At 40.0% G+C, this 18,333-nt stretch overlaps 1 protein-coding gene across 2 annotated transcripts in view; it reads right to left on the bottom strand.

Annotated features, from left to right (window-relative positions):
* LOC128645527 (MOB-like protein phocein) overlaps nt 1-18,333 on the bottom strand; it is a 223,774-nt gene that overhangs the window by 85,472 nt on the left and 119,969 nt on the right. For both annotated transcript variants that reach the window (XM_053698564.1, XM_053698562.1), the window contains one exon: nt 1,024-1,124. In XM_053698564.1, the coding sequence (XP_053554539.1) occupies nt 1,024-1,124 (101 nt within the window). The remainder of the gene's footprint in view (nt 1-1,023; nt 1,125-18,333) is intronic.

The following is an 18,333-nucleotide window of genomic DNA, read 5'->3' as shown; positions in this document are numbered from 1 at the left end:
GTAGGCTCATATGCTAATTTCTAAGCCCATCAGTGAATTTTCACAGCTAGAAAGCGCTAGTTCAGGTGGGCTATATAGACAAAATTGTGCTCACTCCCGTTGATTTATTTACGAGTCAGCACTGATTGACTAAAAATGCATGTCTGTCAAAAAAACTGAGATAAGGGGGCAGTCTGCAGAGGCTTAGATACAGTGGTAAAAATTGTATTAATATAACAATGTTGGTTATGGAGAACTAGGGGATAGTTAATAAAAGTTATCTATCTTTTTAAACAATAACAATTCTGGGAGTAGACTGTCCCTTTAAAGCTCTGCATCCCGCAGAATGTCCTTCAGTCTCTCTGAGGGCAGAGAGAAATAAAAAAAAAAAAAAAAAAAAAAAGCTATTTCCTGTATATTTTATACTCTGCATCAAGCATAAGTCCCTGGGAACTCATTAAACGGATAGTCTAGTCAAAATTAAAACTTTCATGATTCGGTTAGAGCATGCAATTTTAAGCAACTTTCTAATGTACTCCTATTATCACATTTTCTTTGTTCTCTTGCTATCTTTATTTGAATGTAAGCTTAGGAGCCGGACCATTTTTTGTTCAGCACCTGGGTAGTGCTTGCTTATTGGTGGTTACATTTAGACACCAATCAGCAAGCGCTACCCAGGTGCTAAACCAAAAATGGCCTGGTTCTTATGCTTAGATTTCTGCTTTTTCAAATAAAGATAGCAAGAAAATGAAGAAAATTTGATAATAGGAGTAAAATAGAAAGTTGCTTAAAATTGCATGCTCCATCTGAATCATGAAAGTTGAATTTTTAAATAGACTATCCCTTTAAGGGGAAACCAATTTTACAGTACACTGTCCCTTTACAGTTAAAGTAATCAAAATAAACAAACGTATGATAAAGTGTTGTTTTTTTCTTACCATGCATAAGTAAACCCCAAATGTATCTCTCCAGAAAATGTGTAATGTCCCTTTCAAAATATTGTTCAGCCACAAACAGTCGTTACCCTGAACAGTAAGTATTTACCGAAGATGTTCATATTTCCATACGCCTTCATCTTGGCCTTCAGGGGGTTCCAGAATTTTGTCAATGTTTGAACAGTCTGCTCTTATATTTTGCTGTATATACTGCAGGAACAAAATTAAAACAAATATATTACAAATGAAAATGATGTGCAAACAGTTCTTATCAATGTTACATTTATATGACCCAGCAAATATTTAATAAATTACAGATTTTATTAAAGGACCATTATATATTGGAACAATGACACGCTCTAATTAGCTAGAGCATGCAATATTAGTACTAGCGAGTCTGCAAGGTTAAACTCAGATTAAGTACCACAGAAAAACAGCAGTGGTAGTGACAAAAGCTAGGTCATGAGACTACCACTGCTGATTGGGTTAGTGGCAGCTTCCACTTGGGACCAGCAGTTCTCTGGAGTTTCAAAATGGAACTTTAAAGGGCCACTAAACCCAAAATCTTTCTTTCATGATTCAGATAGAGAACAGAAATTTAAACATTACAATTTACTTCCATAATTTATTTTGCTTCATTTTTTTTTTAAATATCCTTATTTGAATAAAAAGCAATGTACATAGTGAGCCAATCACATGATGCTTCTATGTGCAGCAACCAATCATCAGCTAGTGAGCATATCTAGATATGCTTTTCATCAAAGAATATCAAGAGAATCAAACAAATTAGATAATATAAGTAAATTAGAAATATGTTTAACATTGCAGTCTCTTTCTAAATCATAAAAGAAAATGTGGGTGGCATGTCCCTTTAACCCCTTTGCGGGGGTTAAACACATAAGTTCTCATTCTGTGAAGCCCTCTGGTCTGGCAAGATTCTATAAGATGCCATAACTATGTATCTCATTAAGGAGAGTTCAAATATTGAGACAGTTACATTACAATATAGTGCTCAGCAAAAATAAGCTAATTATTTCTATCCAGGCTGTTGAGTATTTGAGAATCAGGTTGCAGGGTCACAAATGCAAAAGTTACATGTTCTTATTTGTCAGAGCATGACATTTTTCCAGTACAAGGGCCATTTCTGTAATTCTTACAAACAAAGTAGTACATTTACAGTGGCATCAAATTATTATATTTTACGGTAAATAAACATGCATGAAAATTAAAATCAAAATCTTTAAAAGCTCATTAGAGAATCCATAACTGCCCAAAACTGTTCAGCTGGATAGTAATTTTAAACATTTTGATTGTGTTTTGAACGTCTGTATCTTTTACAAATTGTGCTGTCCTTCATTTTTATATGTGAAATAAGCCTGTCAATTATAAAAAGGAGGAGGGATATGAGAGTTCCATGGGTGTGTCTGAATCTCTCTCAAAATTCTCATTGCATTCTCTAAGCATTTTACACCTGCAGCTTTTAATTATTTATCTTGCCAGCTTTATACAGGTGACGTTTGCTCAAAATTCAAAATACACTTATTTAAATGGACTGAAAAGTAATGTGTACTAAACTAGAAGCAAATGCAAGTTAAATACAGGTTCCGTCCCTTTTCAGCAAGTTCTGTCCATGTGAAGTACTGTATAGCCCCTTAACGACAGCGATGTACTCTATAGGTTGCTGGTCGTTAACGAATTGTCTGGGTATAAAAGCGCTATTAAACCCACCCTCCAGCAAGCTTGCTAAAATAGCTATTGAAAAAGTCACCCCTATAGAAAGGCCAGCAACATACAGGGGATAGTTTTTGAGAATTGGGCTAATGAACCTCTACCCCACACTGGGATGAGAAATAGACAGATCTAGATATTTATATTCGACCACAAAAAAGGCATATAGGCTGACCACTCTAGTATGCATTGTCATGCACAATGCGCGCGCATGCGTGCGTGTATTAAGGCTTTAGCAATAATAGAAAAATAATCAACTAAATAAAATGAAATTAGCTAAGGATATTTGCAAACCTCTTGCAAATCCCAAAACTTCACAGCTTTCTATCCCAGCTTTACATCACAGGCATGTACTTACACACTATTTTACTCTAATACAAAATACATGGAAGTATGAAAAGATCAAAATAATCATTCAACATAGCAAAGAATGCCTTAAACATACAGAAGTTGGGGTTTTCAACCAGACTCCTAGAACTCGGTTTAGATTTTAGAATCAATTCAGCTTTGTTTGCATAGACTTGGAACATACTCCAGTCAAACAAAAAGTAAATTATGTGATTTTACTAGGGCTGCAACCAACGATTATTTCATAATCGATTAATCTGACGATTATATTTTCGATTAATCAGATTAAAAAAAACAATAAATATTTTCCTGCATACTGAGCGTTACAAAATGTAAAACTTTAGACTAAAACTTTACATTAACACAACTGTTTGTCCAATTTTTAAGCAGCACAACAAATTTTTATGATTAAGCTAAACCACAAACTGGAAAGAGGTAAACTATCACTTATTCACTCTTTCAGAAACTTTGCATTGAAATGCAAAAATGTGAATATATCCACGTGCTCCTGACTGAGGCTGGCTCTCTTTTTGCAGCTATTTTGCCTGCAGCAGAGAAGAGGCGCTCAGGTGGCGTTTAGGTGCCTGAGATGCATAAGTAGGGTTTTGCCAATTTCGCCAAGGTGGTTTATTATTAGCTTTTTACCAATGCAAAGTATTTTCCTCCTTGGCAAGGGGCCTCTCAATAAAGCAAGCCTGGGCTTCATTCTAACATAAAAATATCTTAAATATCTATGTGTAATGATAAATAACCAGCTGTATGTAGGGTTGCCACCTCGGCCATGTTTTCCTAGACACTTATGAGTTACGCATGCTGCAGGGTAAGCAGGACGGAACATGCATTGTGCCTCTGGACATCACATGAATAGTGCTGATGAACAGCACAATACATGTTCTGCCTTGCACACCCTGTAACTCATAAGCGTCCAGGAAAACATGGCCGAGGTGGCAACCCTAGGTGTAAGGTTATCGAAAAAAATATCTAGTTCGCTCTTAAATTAACAAATATATACTTTTTAGATGTTGAATTTGGTAAATATCGCAATTTATTTAAATAAATAAAAAAAATATTTAAAAATCAATTTAAAAAAGTCAAAAGCACTAAGGACTATGGGGTAGATTTATTAATAGTTGAGCGGACATGATTCGCTGTAGCAAATCATGTCCGCTCGATCTTGCATACTCTATCGGCATTTAACATTGCACTAGCATTTCTAGTGAAATGCTTGTGCAATGCCGCCCCCTGCTTACTGGCAGCCAATCGGCCGCTAGCACGGGCTGTTAATCATCCCGATGCCGTGCACAGACCAACTAATCGATTATGAGATTCGTTGACAACTATTTTCATAATCGATTATTATAGATCGATTAGTTGTTGCAGCTCTAGATTTTAGAATCAATTCAATATTAGGGACAATGCCCAATAGCTTGCCATGAGCAACAGAATGTTTACATACTACAAGAACTCATGTATTACATCTACAAGTAAAGCCTTTGTGATCGATAACTAGCTGAGACTTCAAACTTAAATATCCAAATAGTAAGTAATAGGATGCCTACTTCTACTGGGCAAGAGTGGCCTGATGACTACCATAACATCACTAGCACTATCTAGATCAAACACTAACAATACCATATTATATTTCAAGGAACACTGTGTTGTAATTTTTTTCTTTGTTAAATTGTTCCCAATTATTTGTTTTACATGCTGGAAGGCATCAAATTGTTTATAAATAGCTTCTGCACCTTCATTTTGACATTTAAAACTGCAGTTTTGCATGTTAAAAACCACCACCTATACTGAAAATATGAATACTTTAGTATTCACTATAAAAAAAAAAGTTATGTAAACAAGAGGCAGCAAGCTAGTTCACAGTGGAGGGTGAAATAACATAATTTATGTAAGAACTTACCTGATAAATTCATTTCTTTCATATTAACAAGAGTCCATGAGCTAGTGACGTATGGGATATACATTCCTACCAGGAGGGGCAAAGTTTCCCAAACCTTAAAATGCCTATAAATACACCCCTCACCACACCCACAAATCAGTTTAACGAATAGCCAAGAAGTGGGGTGATAAGAAAAAAAGTGCGAAGCATATAAAATAAGGAATTGGAATAATTGTGCTTTATACAAAAAAATCATAACCACCACAAAAAAGGGTGGGCCTCATGGACTCTTGTTAATATGAAAGAAATGAATTTATCAGGTAAGTTCTTACATAAATTATGTTTTCTTTCATGTAATTAACAAGAGTCCATGAGCTAGTGACGTATGGGATAATGAATACCCAAGATGTGGATCTTTCCACACAAGAGTCACTAGAGAGGGAGGGATAAAATAAAGACAGCCAATTCCTGCTGAAAATAATCCACACCCAAAATAAAGTTTAATGAAAAACATAAGCAGAAGATTCAAACCGAAACCACTGCCTGAAGTACCTTTCTACCAAAAACTGCTTCAGAAGAAGAGAATACATCAAAATGGTAGAATTTAGTAAAAGTATGCAAAGAGGACCAAGTCGCTGCTTTGCAAATCTGATCAACTGAAGCTTCATTCCTAAACGCCCAGGAAGTAGAAACTGACCTAGTAGAATGAGCTGTAATCCTCTGAGGCGGAGTCTTACCCGATTTAACATAGGCAAGATGAATTAAAGATTTCAACCAGGATGCCAAAGAAATGGCAGAAGCTTTCTGGCCTTTTCTAGAACCAGAAAAGATGACAAATAGACTAGAAGTCTTTCGGAAAGATTTAGTAGCTTCAACATAATATTTCAAAGCTCTAACAACATCCAAAGAATGTAACGATTTCTCCTTAGAATTCTTAGGATTAGGACATAATGAAGGAACCACGATTTCTCTACTAATGTTGTTGGAATTCACAACCTTAGGTAAAAATTCAAAAGAAGTTCGCAACACCGCCTTATCCTGATGAAAAATCAGAAAAGGAGACTCACAAGAAAGAGCAGATAATTCAGAAACTCTTCTGGCAGAAGAGATGGCCAAAAGGAACAAAACTTTCCAAGAAAGCAATTTAATGTCCAATGAATGCATAGGTTCAAACGGAGGAGCTTGAAGAGCTCCCAGAACCAAATTCAAACTCCATGGAGGAGAAATTGACTTAATGACAGGTTTTATACGAACCAAAGCTTGTACAAAACAATGAATATCAGGAAGAATAGCAATCTTTCTGTGAAAAAGAACAGAAAGAGCAGAGATTTGTCCTTTCAAGGAACTTGCGGACAAACCCTTATCTAAACCATCCTGAAGAAATTGTAATATTCTCGGAATTCTAAAAGAATACCAAGAAAAATGATGAGTAAGACACCAAGAAAACATAATTTATGCTTACCTGATAAATTCCTTTCTTCTGTTGTGTGATCAGTCCACGGGTCATCATTACTTCTGGGATATTATCTGCTCCCCTACAGGAAGTGCAAGAGGATTCACCCAGCAGAGTTGCTATATAGCTCCTCCCCTCTACGTCACCTCCAGTCATTCGACCAAAGACCAACGAGAAAGGAGAAGCCAAGGGTGTAGTGGTGACTGAATTATAATTTAAAAAATATGTACCTGCCGTAAAAAACAGGGCGGGCCGTGGACTGATCACACAACAGAAGAAATGAATTTATCAGGTAAGCATAAATTATGTTTTCTTCTGTTATGTGTGATCAGTCCACGGGTCATCATTACTTCTGGGATACCAATACCAAAGCAAAAGTACACGGATGACGGGAGGGATAGGCAGGCTCATTATACAGAAGGAACCACTGCCTGAAGAACCTTTCTCCCAAAAATAGCCTCCGAAGAAGCAAAAGTGTCAAATTTGTAAAATTTGGAAAAAGTATGAAGCGAAGACCAAGTTGCAGCCTTGCAAATCTGTTCAACAGAGGCCTCATTCTTAAAAGCCCAAGTGGAAGCCACAGCTCTAGTGGAATGAGCTGTAATTCTTTCAGGAGGCTGCTGTCCAGCAGTCTCATAGGCTAAACGTATTATGCTACGAAGCCAAAAAGAGAGAGAGGTAGCAGAAGCTTTTTGACCTCTCCTCTGTCCAGAATAAACGACAAACAGGGAAGAAGTTTGGCGAAAATCTTTAGTTGCCTGCAAGTAGAACTTGAGGGCACGAACTACATCCAGATTGTGTAGAAGACGTTCCTTCTTTGAAGAAGGATTTGGACACAAGGATGGAACAACAATCTCTTGATTGATATTCCTATTAGAGACAACCTTAGGTAAGAACCCAGGTTTAGTACGCAGAACTACCTTGTCTGAGTGAAAGATCAGATAAGGAGAATCACAATGTAGGGCTGATAACTCAGAGACTCTTCGAGCCGAGGAAATAGCCATTAAAAATAGAACTTTCCAAGATAACAATTTTATATCAATGGAATGAAGGGGTTCAAACGGAACACCCTGTAAAACGTTAAGAACTAAGTTTAAACTCCATGGCGGAGCAACAGTTTTAAACACAGGCTTGATCCTAGCTAAAGCCTGACAAAAGGCCTGGATGTCTGAATTTTCTGACAGACGCCTGTGCAACAAGATGGACAGAGCTGAGATCTGTCCCCTTAATGAGCTAGCCGATAAACCCTTTTCTAAACCTTCTTGTAGAAAAGACAATATCCTAGGAATCCTAACCTTACTCCAGGAGTAATCTTTGGATTCACACCAGTATAGGTATTTACGCCATATTTTATGGTAAATCTTTCTGGTAACAGGCTTCCTAGCCTGTATCAGGGTATCAATAACCGACTCAGAAAAACCACGTTTTGATAAAATCAAGCGTTCAATTTCCAAGCAGTCAGCTTCAGAGAAGTTAGACTTTGATGTTTGAATGGACCCTGAATCAGAAGGTCCTGTCTTAGAGGTAGAGACCAAGGCTGACAGGATGACATGTCCACTAGATCTGCATACCAAGTCCTGCGCGGCCATGCAGGCGCTATTAGAATCACTGATGCTCTCTCCTGTTTGATTTTGGCAATCAATCGAGGAAGCAGCGGGAAGGGTGGAAACACATAAGCCATCCTGAAGTTCCAAGGTGCTGTCAAAGCATCTATCAGAACCGCTCCCGGATCCCTGGATCTGGATCCGTAGCGAGGAAGTTTGGCGTTCTGGCGAGACGCCATGAGATCTATCTCTGGTTTGCCCCAACGTCGAAGTATTTGGGCAAAGACCTCCGGATGAAGTTCCCACTCCCCCGGATGAAGAGTCTGGCGACTCAAGAAATCCGCCTCCCAGTTCTCCACTCCCGGGATGTGGATTGCTGATAGGTGGCAAGAGTGAGACTCTGCCCAGCGAATTATCTTTGATACTTCTATCATTGCTAGGGAGCTTCTTGTCCCTCCCTGATGGTTGATGTAAGCTACAGTCGTGATGTTGTCCGACTGAAACCTGATGAACCCCCGAGTCTTTAACTGGGGCCAAGCTAGAAGGGCATTGAGAACTGCTCTCAATTCCAGAATGTTTATTGGCAGGAGACTTTCCTCCTGACTCCATTGTCCCTGAGCCTTCAGAGAATTCCAGACAGCGCCCCAACCTAGAAGGCTGGCGTCTGTTGTTACAATTGTCCAGTCCGGCCTGCTGAACGGCATCCCCCTGGACAGATGTGGCCGAGAAAGCCACCATAGAAGAGAGTTTCTGGTCTCTTGATCCAGATTCAGAGTGGGGGACAAATCTGAGTAATCCCCATTCCACTGACTCAGCATGCACAATTGCAGCGGTCTGAGATGTAGGCGTGCAAAGGGTACTATGTCCATTGCTGCTACCATTAAGCCGATCACCTCCATGCATTGAGCTACTGACGGGAGTTGAATGGAATGAAGGACACGGCATGTATTTAGAAGCTTTGTTAATCTGTCTTCTGTCAGATAAATCTTCATTTCTACAGAATCTATAAGAGTCCCCAAGAATGGAACTCTTGTGAGAGGCAAGAGAGAACTCTTCTTTTCGTTCACTTTCCATCCATGCGACCTTAGAAATGCCAGAACTAACTCTGTATGAGACTTGGCAGTTTGAAAGCTTGAAGCTTGTATCAGAATGTCGTCTAGGTACGGAGCTACCGAAATTCCTCGCGGTCTCAGAACCGCTAGAAGGGCACCCAGAACCTTTGTGAAGATTCTTGGAGCCGTAGCCAATCCGAATGGAAGGGCTACAAACTGGTAATGCCTGTCTAAGAAGGCAAACCTTAGATACCGGTAATGATCTTTGTGGATCGGTATGTGAAGGTAAGCATCCTTTAAATCCACTGTGGTCATGTACTGACCCTTTTGGATCATGGGTAAGATTGTCCGAATAGTTTCCATTTTGAACGATGGAACTCTTAGGAATTTGTTTAGTATCTTTAAATCCAAGATTGGCCTGAAAGTTCCCTGTTTTTTGGGGACCACAAACAGGTTTGAGTAAAACCCTTGTCCTTGTTCCGACCGCGGAACCGGATGGATCACTCCCATTAATAATAGATCTTGTACACAGCGTAGAAACGCGTCTTTCTTTATTTGGCTTGTTGACAACCTTGACAGATGAAATCTCCCTCTTGGGGGAGATAATTTGAAGTCTAGAAGGTATCCCTGAGATATGATCTCTAGCGCCCAGGGATCCTGGACATCTCTTGCCCAAGCCTGGGCGAAGAGAGAGAGAGTCTGCCCCCCACTAGATCCGGTCCCGGATCGGGGGCCCTCGGTTCATGCTGTCTTAGGGGCAGCAGCAGGTTTTCTGGCCTGCTTGCCCTTATTCCAGGACTGGTTAGGTTTCCAGCCTTGTCTGTAACGAGCAACAGCTCCTTCCTGTTTTGGTGCAGTGGAAGTTGATGCTGCACCTGCTTTGAAATTCCGAAAGGGACGAAAATTAGACTGTCTAGCCTTAGCTTTGGCTTTGTCTTGAGGTAGAGCGTGGCCCTTACCTCCTGTAATGTCAGCGATAATTTCTTTCAAACCGGGCCCAAATAAAGTTTGCCCCTTGAAAGGTATATTAAGTAATTTGGACTTAGAAGTTACATCAGCCGACCAGGATTTTAGCCACAGCGCCCTACGTGCCTGAATGGCGAATCCTGAATTCTTAGCCGTAAGTTTGGTTAAATGTACTACGGCCTCCGAAATGAATGAATTAGCTAGTTTAAGGACTCTAAGCCTGTCCGTAATGTCGTCCAGCGTAGCGGAACTAAGGTTCTCTTCCAGAGACTCAATCCAAAATGCTGCCGCAGCCGTAATCGGCGCGATGCATGCAAGGGGTTGCAATATAAAACCTTGTTGAACAAACATTTTCTTAAGGTAACCCTCTAATTTTTTATCCATAGGATCTGAAAAAGCACAGCTATCCTCCACCGGGATAGTGGTGCGCTTAGCTAAAGTAGAGACTGCTCCCTCCACCTTAGGGACCGTTTGCCATAAGTCCCGTGTGGTGGCGTCTATTGGAAACATCTTTCTAAATATTGGAGGGGGTGAGAACGGCACACCGGGTCTATCCCACTCCTTAGTAACAATTTCAGTTAATCTCTTAGGTATAGGAAAAACGTCAGTACTCGCCGGTACCGCAAAGTATTTATCCAACCTACACATTTTCTCTGGTATTGCAACAGTGTTACAATCGTTAAGAGCCGCTAAGACCTCCCCTAGTAATACACGGAGGTTTTCCAATTTAAATTTAAAATTTGAAATATCTGAATCCAATCTGCTTGGATCAGAACCGTCACCTACAGAATGAAGCTCTCCGTCCTCATGCTCTGCAAGCTGTGACGCAGTATCAGACATGGCCCTAGAATTATCAGCGCACTCTGTTCTCACCCCAGAGTGATCACGCTTGCCTCTTAGTTCTGGTAACTTAACATTACAAGATATGGCTACTGTTATGACTGAAGTTTTGGCTATCTGTAATGGCTGCCCAGATGTACTAGGCGCCATAATATCACGCACCTCCCGGGCGGGAGACGCAGGTACTGACACGTGAGGCGAGTTAGACGGCATAACTCTCCCCTCGCTGTTTGGTGAAATTTGTTCAATTTGTACAGATTGGCTTTTATTTAAAGTAGCATCAATACAGTTAGTACATAAATTTCTATTGGGCTCCACCTTGGCATTGGAACAAATGACACAGGTATCTTCCTCTGAATCAGACATGTTTAACACACTAGCAATAAACATGCAACTTGGTTACAATCTTATTTAACAAAAACGTACTGTGCCTCAAAGAAGCACTAAACGATTAAATGACAGTTGAAATAATGAACTGAAAAACAGTTATAGCATCACTCTTTAAAAACAACACAACTTGTTAGCAAAGGTTTGTTCCCATTAGTAAAGTAACACTAATTAAATTTTAAACATAAAAATCACAGAGCAACGTTTTAAAACACAGTCACTACATAAGTCTCACAGCTCTGCTGAGAGAATCTACCTCCCTTCAAAGAAGTTTGAAGACCCCTGAGTTCTGTTAGAGATGAACCGGATCATGCAGAAAATACAAGAGTAACTGACTGGAAATTTTTGATGCGTAGCAAAGAGCGCCAAAAACGGCCCCTCCCCCTCACACACAGCAGTGAGAGAGAAACGAAACTGTCATAATCAAAACAAGCAAACTGCCAAGTGGAAAAATAATGCCCAAATATTTATTCACTCAGTACCTCAGAAATGCAAACGATTCTACATTCCAGCAAAAACGTTTAACATGAATTAAATACCTATTAAAAGGTTTAATGTACTTTTACAGAGTAATTCCGGTGAAATACCATCCCCAGAATACTGAAGTGTAGAGTATACATACATGTCATTATAACGGTATGGCAGGATTTTCTCATCAATTCCATTCAGAAAATAAAAACTGCTACATACCTCAATGCAGATTCAACTGCCCGCTGTCCCCTGATCTGAAGCTTTTACCTCCCTCAGATGGCCGAGAAACAGCAATATGATCTTAACTACTCCGGTTAAAATCATAAGAAAAACTCTGGTAGATTCTTCTTCAAACTCTGCCAGAGAAGTAATAACACGCTCCGGTGCTATTGTAAAATAACAAACTTTTGATTGAAGTTATAAAAACTAAGTATAATCACCATAGTCCTCTCACACCTCCTATCTAGTCTTTGGGTGCAAGAGAATGACTGGAGGTGACGTAGAGGGGAGGAGCTATATAGCAACTCTGCTGGGTGAATCCTCTTGCACTTCCTGTAGGGGAGCAGATAATATCCCAGAAGTAATGATGACCCGTGGACTGATCACACATAACAGAAGAAATATAAGTCTTCCAGACTCTATAATATATCTCTCTAGATACAGATTTACGAGCCTGTAACATAGTATCAATCACAGAGTCAGAGAAACCTCTTTGACTAAGAATCAAGCGTTCAATCTCCATACCTTTAAATTTAAGGATTTCAGATCCGGATGGAAAAAAGGACCTTGCGACAGAAGGTCTGGTCTTAACGGAAGAGTCCATGGTTGGCAAGATGCCATCCGGACAAGATCCGCATACCAAAACCTGTGAGGCCATGCCGGAGCTATTAGCAGAACAAACGAGCATTCCCTCAGAATCTTGGAGATTACTCTTGGAAGAAGAACTAGAGGCGGAAAGATATAGGCAGGATGATACTTCCAAGGAAGTGATAATGCATCCACTGCCTCCGCCTGAGGATCCCGGGATCTGGACAGATACCTGGGAAGTTTCTTGTTTAGATGAGAGGCCATCAGATCTATCTCTGGAAGCCCCCACATTTGAACAATCTGAAGAAATACCTCTGGGTGAAGAGACCATTCGCCCGGATGCAACGTTTGGCGACTGAGATAATCCGCTTCCCAATTGTCTACACCTGGGATATGAACCGCAGAGATTAGACAGGAGCTGGATTCCGCCCAAACCAAAATTCGAGATACTTCTTTCATAGCCAGAGGACTGTGAGTCCCTCCTTGATGATTGATGTATGCCACAGTTGTGACATTGTCTGTCTGAAAACAAATGAACGATTCTCTCTTCAGAAGAGGCCAAAAATGAAGAGCTCTGAAAATTGCACGGAGTTCCAAAATATTGATCGGTAATCTCACCTCCTGAGATTCCCAAACTCCCTGTGCTGTCAGAGATCCCCACACAGCTCCCCAACCTGTGAGACTTGCATCTGTTGAAATTACAGTCCAGGTCGGAAGAACAAAAGAAGCCCCCTGAATTAAACGATGGTGATCTGTCCACCACGTTAGAGAGTGTCGAACAATCGGTTTTAAAGATATTAATTGATATATCTTCGTGTAATCCCTGCACCATTGGTTCAGCATACAGAGCTGAAGAGGTCGCATGTGAAAACGAGCAAAGGGGATCGCGTCCGATGCAGCAGTCATAAGACCTAGAATTTCCATGCATAAGGCTACCGAAGGGAATGATTGAGACTGAAGGTTTCGACAAGCTGTAATCAATTTTAGACGTCTCTTGTCTGTTAAAGACAGAGTCATGGACACTGAATCTATCTGGAAACCCAGAAAGGTTACCCTTGTTTGAGGAATCAAAGAACTTTTTGGTAAATTGATCCTCCAACCATGATCTTGAAGAAACAACACAAGTCGATTCGTATGAGACTCTGCTAAATGTAAAGACTGAGCAAGTACCAAGATATCGTCCAAATAAGGAAATACCACAATACCCTGTTCTCTGATTACAGACAGAAGGGCACCGAGAATCTTTGTGAAAATTCTTGGAGCTGTAGCAAGGCCAAACGGTAGAGCCACAAATTGGTAATGCTTGTCTAGAAAAGAGAATCTCAGGAACTGAAAATGATCTGGATGAATCGGAATATGCAGATATGCATCCTGTAAATCTATTGTGGACATATAATTCCCTTGCTGAACAAAAGGCAATATAGTCCTTACAGTTACCATCTTGAACGTTGGTATCCTTACATAACGATTCAATAATTTTAGATCCAGAACTGGTCTGAAGGAATTCTCCTTCTTTGGTACAATGAAGAGATTTGAATAAAACCCCATCCCCTGTTCCGGAACTGGAACTGGCATAATTACTCCAGCCAACTCTAGATCTGAAACACAATTCAGAAATGCTTGAGCTTTCACTGGATTTACTGGGACACGGGAAAGAAAAAATCTCTTTGCAGGAGGTCTCATCTTGAAACCAATTCTGTACCCTTCTGAAACAATGCTCTGAATCCAAAGATTGTGAACAGAATTGATCCAAATTTCTTTGAAAAAACGTAACCTGCCCCCTACCAGCTGAACTGGAATGAGGGCCGTACCTTCATGTGAACTTAGAAGCAGGCTTTGCCTTTCTAGCAGGCTTGGATTTATTCCAGACTGGAGATGGTTTCCAAACTGAAACTGCTCCTGAGGACGAAGGATCAGGCTTTTGTTCTTTGTTGAAACGAAAGGAACGAAAACGATTGTTAGCCCTGTTTTTACCTTTAGATTTTTTATCCTGTGGTAAAAAAGTTCCTTTCCCACCAGTAACAGTTGAAATAATAGAATCCAACTGAGAACCAAATAATTTGTTTCCCTGGAAAGAAATGGAAAGTAGAGTTGATTTAGAAGCCATATCAGCATTCCAAGTCTTAAGCCATAAAGCTCTTCTGGCTAAGATAGCTAGAGACATAAACCTAACATCAACTCTAATAATATCAAAAATGGCATCACAGATAAAATTATTAGCATGCTGAAGAAGAATAATAATATCATGAGAATCACGATTTGCTACTTGTTGCGCTAGGGTTTCCAACCAAAAAGTTGAAGCTGCAGCAACATCAGCCAATGATATAGCAGGTCTAAGAAGATTACCTGAACACAGATAAGCTTTTCTTAGAAAGGATTCAATTTTTCTATCTAAAGGATCCTTAAACGAGGTACCATCTGACGTAGGAATGGTAGTACGTTTAGCAAGGGTAGAAATAGCCCCATCAACTTTAGGGATTTTGTCCCAAAATTCTAACCTGTCAGGCGGAACAGGATATAATTGCTTAAAACGTTTAGAAGGAGTAAATGAATTACCCAATTTATCCCATTCTTTGGAAATCACTGCAGAAATAGCATTAGGAACAGGAAAAACTTCTGGAATAACCGCAGGAGCTTTAAAAACCTTATCCAAACGTATAGAATTAGTATCAAGAGGACTAGAATCCTCTATTTCTAAAGCAATTAGCACTTCTTTAAGTAAAGAGCGAATAAATTCCATCTTAAATAAATATGAAGATTTATCAGCATCAATCTCTGAGATAGAATCCTCTGAACCAGAAGAGTCCAAAGAATCAGAATGATGGTGTTCATTTAAAAATTCATCTGTAGAGAGAGAAGATTTAAAAGACTTTTTACGTTTACTAGAAGGAGAAATAACAGACAAAGCCTTCTTTATGGATTCAGAAACAAAATCTCTTATGTTATCAGGAACATTCTGCACCTTAGATGTTGAGGGAACTGCAACAGGCAATGGTACATTACTAAAGGAAATATTATCTGCTTTAACAAGTTTGTCATGACAATTATTACAAACAACAGCTGGAGGAATAGCTACCAAAAATTTACAGCAGATACACTTAGCTTTGGTAGATCCAGCAGGCAGTGATTTTCCTGTAGTATCTTCTGGCTCAGATGCAACGTGAGACATCTTGCAATATGTAAGAGAAAAAACAACATATAAAGCAAAATAGATCAAATTCCTTATAAGACAGTTTCAGGAATGGGAAAGAATGCCAAATATCAAGCTTCTAGCAACCAGAAGCAAATGAAAAATGAGACTGAAATAATGTGGAGACAAAAGCGACGCCCATTTTTTTAGCGCCAAATAAGACGCCCACATTATTTGGCGCCTAAATGCTTTTGGCGCCAAAAATGACGCCACATCCGGAACGCCGACATTTTTGGCGCAAAATAACGTCAAAAAATGACGTAACTTCCGGCGACACGTATGACGCCGGAAACGGAAAAGAATTTTTGCGCCAAAAAAGTCCGCGCCAAGAATGACGCAATAAAATGAAGCATTTTCAGCCCCCGCGAGCCTAACAGCCCACAGGGAAAAAAGTCAAATTTTTGAGGTAAGAAAAATATGATAATTCAATGCATAATCCCAAATATGAAACTGACTGATTGAAAATAAGGAAAGTTGAACATTCTGAGTCAAGGCAAATAAATGTTTGAATACATATATTTAGAACTTTATAAACAAAGTGCCCAACCATAGCTTAGAGTGTCACAGAAAATAAGACTTACTTACCCCAGGACACTCATCTACATGTTTGTAGAAAGCCAAACCAGTACTGAAACGAGAATCAGTAGAGGTAATGGTAAATATAAGAGTATATCGTCGATCTGAAAAGGGAGGTAAGAGATGAATCTCTACGACCGAAAACAGAGAACCTTATGAAATAGACCCCGTAGAAGGAGATCACTGCATTCAATAGGCAATACTCTCTTCACATCCCTCTGACATTCACTGCACGCTGAGAGGAAAACCGGGCTCCAACTTGCTGCGGAGCGCATATCAACGTAGAATCTAGCACAAACTTACTTCACCACCTCCCTTGGAGGCAAAGTTTGTAAAACTGATTTGTGGGTGTGGTGAGGGGTGTATTTATAGGCATTTTAAGGTTTGGGAAACTTTGCCCCTCCTGGTAGGAATGTATATCCCATACGTCACTAGCTCATGGACTCTTGCTAATTACATGAAAGAAATAGGCAATACATTTTTCCTTTTCAATTGCTATTTCTAAGTATTGGCCATTTTGCATAGACAAAGTTAAAGATAAGGAAGCCGTGAGATAGATAAGATTAGGTGGTCTACATGTGCATGTTCTTAAAGTGAATGTAAATTTTGATGCTAAAGTGCCCAGTTTTTAAAAATTCAATTAAAAACAGGGGCACTTTAATTCATCAAAATTTACATTTCACTCGTGTTGTGAAAAAATACTTACCTTTTAATCTTGACAGCCGCTCCAGCTTCCTCCGCCCGTCACAAAGCCTCTTCCTGGGTCTAAAATGAGGAATCCGGCTTCCTCCAATCACGGCATTGAATCAGACACCGATTCCCCCGGGGGGGGGGGAGTCGTGATTGGAGGATGACCGATCCATCATTTCTGAAGTCAGAAATGGCTTGCGACGACCGGGGGAAGCTAGAGCGGCTGTCAAGTTTAGAAGGTATTTTTTCACAACACAAGTGAAACGTAAATTTTGATGAATTGATGCCCCTGTTTTTAATCAAATTTTTAAAAACTGGGCACTTTATCATCGAAATTTACATTCACTTTAACATTCCTTTAATTAAATTCATTCCTCATTACTTCCTACAGGGAACAACAGTACAAATGGGCAGAAAGGTAGCGGTGCAGCTGGACATGGTGGAATAAAACAACAAAATCATAGCATGATGTGGATACCGTTATCTACATTTTGTAAGTAGGAGCAGCAGTAAAAATGTACAGGGCAGGGCATGGACTAAAATACATAGATCAACTAAATCACTGCAAAGTGTAGTCCTCATACCATAGATACAGAGCCAGAGTATTCTCACAAGTTGCAGTACAAGCACATGTACAAATGGGCAGGTGTAATAAAATATAAGTCAAGAAAGTCACAGCAATGTATGGGCCTCATACTGTGGATGGAAGCAGCATCAGTGTTATCTAAATTGTCACAAATCAGATGAGCAGTAGCAGGACAAGAGGGTATGTGGGCCCCAAGGGCAGCATATGAGAAGCAGGTGGTTGGTGCCAGTGGTATACAACAATAAACACAGGGATGTTTCAAGGCCCTGTGATTGGATGACAAGTAAACTTGAAATCCTTTAACCAGTATCTTATTGGGAAAGTCTCATGCTGCATTACCTGTATGTATGATCCTACAACAAGCATGGATGTCTCTCCTCTCAATTGCAAAAGAAATTCCCATGCCAGCCCCTTTCTAGTTGTACTAAAAACCTGGCTACTATAGCTACCACCACTTAGGGCTAGAATTATCAAGCCCTTTTCTCCATTTTGACTTGCGAACCTGCAGTCACGATCCCTACCCTGTTCTCCACCTCTTGAGTGGAGAATTTCAATCAGCTCCTGACCACGCGTGATTGGCTGAGCGCGGGCAGGGTTGCACGTGAGCGCTCGTGTGCAATGTTAAATGTGTGCAGCAGATTGCAGCCCGTCAGAGGAGAGGTCGGGTGGACAAGGGAAAATATGTATGCCAGTGACTGATAAATGCAGCCCTTAGTGCACTCTCACGACTGTCCTAGTACTACTAGTAATCTACCTGACTTGCAGCCACAAAATGTGTTATGTAACTAGGCAAGGGGCTTTCTGATTAATCTGTCTTAACACTTGATAATACTACTATTGCTGAACTGAATTCTACTGCATGATGCAAGTGCTTATGAATTGCCACTCTA

This window comes from Bombina bombina, chromosome 1 (genome assembly GCF_027579735.1).
Source record: "Bombina bombina isolate aBomBom1 chromosome 1, aBomBom1.pri, whole genome shotgun sequence".
Lineage (NCBI taxonomy): Eukaryota > Metazoa > Chordata > Amphibia > Anura > Bombinatoridae > Bombina > Bombina bombina.
This window is presented reverse-complemented; position numbering and strand designations above follow the sequence as displayed.